This window comes from Notolabrus celidotus, chromosome 3, assembly GCF_009762535.1.
Source record: "Notolabrus celidotus isolate fNotCel1 chromosome 3, fNotCel1.pri, whole genome shotgun sequence".
NCBI classification, from domain to species: domain Eukaryota; kingdom Metazoa; phylum Chordata; class Actinopteri; order Labriformes; family Labridae; genus Notolabrus; species Notolabrus celidotus.
In genome coordinates this window covers 23,830,524-23,835,795 of record NC_048274.1, presented here as the reverse complement: position 1 = coordinate 23,835,795, position 5,272 = coordinate 23,830,524, and the positions used below count along the sequence as shown (strand labels likewise).

Below are 5,272 nucleotides of genomic sequence, written 5' to 3'. Positions count from 1 at the left end.
AAAAGGTATAATTTCTGTTTAGGGATAACATTAATTTCAAGTTTATGTTCTTGTATACTAATTGAACTAAAATAGCCGATACCAGTTAGTGATTATGACAAATGCATCATAAGCAACACTTCTGCTGTGTGTTTAAAACTTAGTTTATGTTTCATAGATAGAAATAGTTTCAAGCCTTAAGGAAAAACATCAGGGCAGAGAAAGTAAAAAACTATCACCCAATGTCATTAAGACAAAACAGCTCACTCTATGTTCTCTTGGTCTCTTCAAAGGGGGAGGTTATCAGAATTATGTAAGAATCACACAAATACTTTCTGCCCTTAAAAACAAATCGTTTTAAAAAAGAAAAACGAGGGCATGTGTTTTATTCATCATCTTAGCAGTTCACAAACATGAGTCAGCTCAGTGAAAGAGAAAATCTGTGAAAACCAAGCTCAAATCCGCCATCTTGTGCTCACAGGCGAGAAGCACAGCACACAGCTGAGGAAAGGTCAACATGAATCCTTGGTCTTGAAAGTTACTCAGGAACCATTGTTTACAGTGGCCCTGAAGGACAAAACAAATTTACAAAAGATGAAACACTTTTACAAACTTGGAGACAAATTTACATTTTGGAAAACATTTTTACATTTAATAAAACAAAATTACATCAGCAAAACACTTTTACCAAGACCAAAACAAATTTACATTTAAGCAAACAGATTTACAAAAGATGAAACACTTTTACAAAGTTGGAGACAATTTGACTCCTTTTAGCCTGACTCCGTTTAGCCTGAGGCTATGTGGTCTGAGGCCATTTCATCTGAGTTCTGACACATGATGACGGTTTTGTGGAGATATGACGGAGCTTTTCTGGAGACATGAAACTTTTTAATCTGAGGTCTGACACCTCTCTCTGAGACCTGAGGATGTCCTAATATGTAAACCATGTCCATCTCCGTTTGGTTTCTCTCCATCAAAACAAACTAAATGACCCCTCACTCCATCACTTTCGGATCACTTCCAGTATTTGGTATATTCCCTTTCAGTAAAAATGAAATGTTTCAGAAATGGTAAAAGTGTTCTGTCGTTTGTAAATTTGTCTCCAACTTTGTAAAAGTGTTTCATCTTTTGTGAACTTGTTTCCTTAAATGTAAATTTGTCTCCAACTTAATAAAAGTGTTTTGCTGATGTAATGTTGTTTAATAAAATGTAAAAATGTTTTCCAAAATGTAAATTTGTCTCTAAGTTTGTAAAAGTGTTTCATCTTTTGCAAATGTGTTTTGTCCTTCAGGACCATCCTAATTATAAATAAAACGTATTTTAACGTTTTAATTGCATTAACATCGGAGGAATGATATATCTCAGCCTTAGCTCAGCAACAGAGGCAACACAAGACTTTTATTTTGAATGGATCGGGCTGGTACTTCCTTCTGCCAGAGAGGAACACGACGAACTTCCGTCGTCGTTGTCTGCCGACGAAAGGACTTCGCGACGAAGTAAACTCACACGAAACAAAATGAACGCCATGGAAAGAAAGCTCGCAGACTTAATACGTGACCACCCAAATCTGTACGACAAGTCCCGACGGGACTACAAAGACAGTCTGAAGGGCCACTTGTCATGGAAAGAGATAGCAGACAGCATGGGGAAGTCGGAGGAGGAGGTGAAACTGAAATGGAAAAACCTTCGCGACAAGTTCTGCAAAGCGAAGAAGCGAATGGCCAAGAGAAGTTTCCCTCCGCTCACAGAGGAGGAGAACAACCCTGTGGAGAGGCCTGTCCCCGCTCTGTACCACCAGCTCGGCTGGCTCAGTGCGTATGTCAAACCAAGACCAGGAGCTATGAGGGACACCGACGAGGTTTGTCCGTCCGCACGTCTTTGATTCATTCATTTTAAATATACATCCCTACGGTATCAACTTGTTAGCAATGCAGCGTCATTTGATTGTGATGTGCAAAATACTGTAATATATTCTAACAGTTCATTAACAGACACTGTTTCTAGCGTAGCTGTGAGTTTCAAATAGAGATGAATGTACCTAAAATTTATAACACTATTCATCTTGACATATTAACCATATTAACGTAGAGAGATTTATTTCTACAATGCTAACGAGAGTGTCTGCTTTTCGACCTGGGAGAGACCGGTGTTCTATCAAATATTGTTACCTTTCCTTATGTGCTCTGAAGAGGCTCTTCACAAATCTGAGCATGTGCAAACCAATGAAGATACTTTCAGGGCAATCTGTGTGCTTGTTCACACGGTCATAAATTAATTATTCCACAAGCTTATTATTATTGTGTCCTTCAGTGTTTGTGTAGTACAGATTCTAAATATTCGTGCGCCTTTATTAGAGTGAGTGAAGCTGTAATATACGGAGCGTCATGCGATAGAAAACATTGATTAAAGACATGGAGACACTCTTCTCCTGAAATATTGATTAAAGTATTTTTTATTTTTTTTAAATAGCATGACATGCTCCCGATACTGTTAAATGTAAAATAAAGTGAGTTGTGCTTTAATGTAAAGTGAGGATATAGTTGGATCATCACTCCATAGGCGGTTCGTGCAGCGGTCGCATTTTTCGACACAGGAGCGAAACTCGACAGAACATCGGCTACATCTCTGACATGTACTACACCGAATATCCGGTTAGTTTTTCAGAATAAAAGCTTATTCAAGTGAACAGTAAGTCAATTTACGTTGTACGCACACGCAGCGGAACATGATAAGGAGTGTTTGGAAAAACATTAAATGTTTGATATTGTTTCCTTTAAATAAATCATGCACTTCAGTAATTTCATACATTTTCAGTCATGAAGCAAACAATGAGCTCGCCAGTTTACAAATGCAAAATGCTGTTTTTTTTGTATATGTTGTGTCTTAATTACCTCCAACATTATTTTCGAAATCTTTCTTACAATTCATTTCACTTTTTAAAAAAAATATTTTTATTTTAGCTTTTCCATTATACATATATCCACCATAACAAACGAAAAAATGAGACAAAAAAGACAAATAAATAAACGTTTAAACAAAAGAAATCAGGACAAGCAACACACCTTAAATAAAAGTAAGCTGATTGAAAATAAAAATAACACACATTGTTCATTCACAACTCAAATGATGCCTCACTGCAACAACAGCAATAATTCCATCACACAATTTGTTTATCTTTTGATATATATTTTTCTGAGGTTATTATTAAGCTTGTTATCAAAGTAAGGCTGACCTATAATGCTGTATGCGGTTCTCACGTCACACAGGGAGTTGGGAGTAGTGATGACCAGGAGAAGGAGCGAGGCAAAGAGAAGAAGGAGCAGCAATGTCCCCTTCCTGTCGTTAGTACGAGCTGCTCAATGGTGGAGTCTTTCCAAAACAGTCACCAGGAGATGGGTGTCTCTCTGAAACGTAAGAGAAAAACCACCACAGAAACTGAGATAAGTTCTGCAGAGGCTCTCGCCAACCTCAGAGATGAAGATGAACTGTTTCTGCTCAGCCTTCTGCCCTCACTGAAGAGGCTCACCATCAAAAAAAGAATGGAGGTGCGGATGAAGTTTCAGCAAGTGCTTTATGCTGCAGAGTTTGAGGACTAAACTGCCAATGAAAGGCAGAGAATGTATGATTGGTAAAGGACTTGTGTCTTTTTCTTTCTTTTTTTGTTTACACCTCTGCAACATTCACCTTGTAAATAGATTTTTAACCTGTTAGTATTTATTTATTAATCACCAGTGCTGTAAAAACATCGATATGTCGTTTCTTTAATTCAGTGTTGCTGGAGTTGTTTTTTATAAGGAGCTTTATGGTTTCGCTTGAAAACTGAATAGTGTTTCATTTGAACATAGGTGATGGAGCCACCCTTTTATTAGGATTTACAAAATAACAATAGAGCTGTTTGGTACGCACATGCATTTAATGCTAATGCAGGTTAATACCACAGCACCACCATAGCTCCTGTCTTATAACAATATTAACATTCAAGGGATTGGGTCCAGGACTATGCTAAAAACGTGCAAGAATACCCTAAAGCATCAGTGAGGAACTTGAGTTTGTTTTGACTTTGGTCCCCCTTGTGGACAAGATGTGCATTTGATCTCTTGCTGCTGATTTTGTCCTGTATATGTGTAAGTATTGCTTTTTAACAAACTCCCACCCTGCTGTCATTCAAAAGTCAAATACATCTCTCATCAGGAATCTTCTCCATGTTTCCTCAGCCTGCTGTAAGTCGTCATGTCTGACACTTACCCTGCAGTATAAGGCATCAATAAAAACTACTTAGAAATTATCACTTTTGCTGCTAATAGTCTTGCTTGCTGTTGAAGCTCATGTATTCGTTTTAGTCTGTTACATAACCAGCTTAAGGATCCTCACAGGAGCTTTGACCTTGTTATTCTGAAATAAAAAATGTTATTTTTTTAGCAATTGGTTGACTAATGTGTGTGTGGACAAACCGACTTTTACAGCGTATAATAATAACACTTCATCCTGAGCATCTTGTGTTGTTTTTTTCCAGCACTCTTATGATACAAGTACTTTTCCTCAACTTTGTAACCGTGGAAATCAGGAAATGGCAAATTCCACTCAAGTTCATTCACAAAAAAATATTTGCCCATCAACACTGACCAAATTATGTGGATTACACACAACCTGATAGGTCCATTTCTACATATTTATTATGGTATTAACATTTTCTTGCATCCTCTTCACTTCATATCTCCATATGATTTAAAAGAGGAACTATTCGTTTTAAATCAAGTGTAGCTTTTATCCAGATATACACAGGATGTTATTACAAATCTTCACTTACAGTATTTCAGTTGCAGGAACATTCCAGCAACAGTGATACTATTTCAATGTCTTAGCTGCAAAGTCATTCACCTCCACACACACAAAAATCGCACACCAGTCTGCAGCCCATCTCCACAAGTACCTCCCTCACTGTTAGATTCCCAGACAGGGATTGGCTGCAAACAACATGTGTAGCCCTCCTGTTGTAGCTGCTTCAGAATTCACCAATACTTGCATGGTTTCATTCATTTCTTGAGGTATTTCATTATCAATGAATTTTGCTTGTGTGGGTGGGGTTGTATGTGTGAGTTCATATGAGTGCTCCCTCTTGCTTTATACTCAGCTTCATACACCCAGAATCTCTCTCTCCTCTTCTCTCCTCTCCTCTCTGCTATTCCCCTGTGGAAGCCTCCTCTCCCTCTCCCTCTCTCTCTCTCTTGTATCTCTCTTTGCTGTGTTACTCCCAAGCCCCTCCCCCTCTCTCAGGCTCCTTTGCTCTCTT

General features: G+C 38.1%; 1 protein-coding gene across 1 annotated transcript; it reads left to right on the top strand.

Moving 5' to 3' along the window:
- Positions 1 to 1,393: 1,393 nt before the first annotated feature.
- On the top strand, positions 1,394 to 4,471 carry LOC117811003. Its single transcript, XM_034681032.1, has 2 exons — positions 1,394 to 1,840; positions 3,249 to 4,471. The coding sequence occupies exons 1-2, from the start codon at positions 1,499 to 1,501 to the stop codon at positions 3,576 to 3,578; spliced, it is 672 nt and encodes a 223-aa protein (XP_034536923.1). The 5' UTR covers positions 1,394 to 1,498; the 3' UTR covers positions 3,579 to 4,471.
- Positions 4,472 to 5,272: the final 801 nt, after the last annotated feature.

Excerpts from the sequence above, each read along its gene's own strand:
- LOC117811003 (XM_034681032.1), top strand. The coding sequence starts at position 1,499 with ATGAACGCCATGGAAAGAAAGCTCGCAGACTTAATACGTGACCACCCA. Across the intron at positions 1,841-3,248 it reads CTATGAGGGACACCGACGAG|GGAGTTGGGAGTAGTGATGA; the intron begins GTTTGTCCGTCC and ends CACGTCACACAG.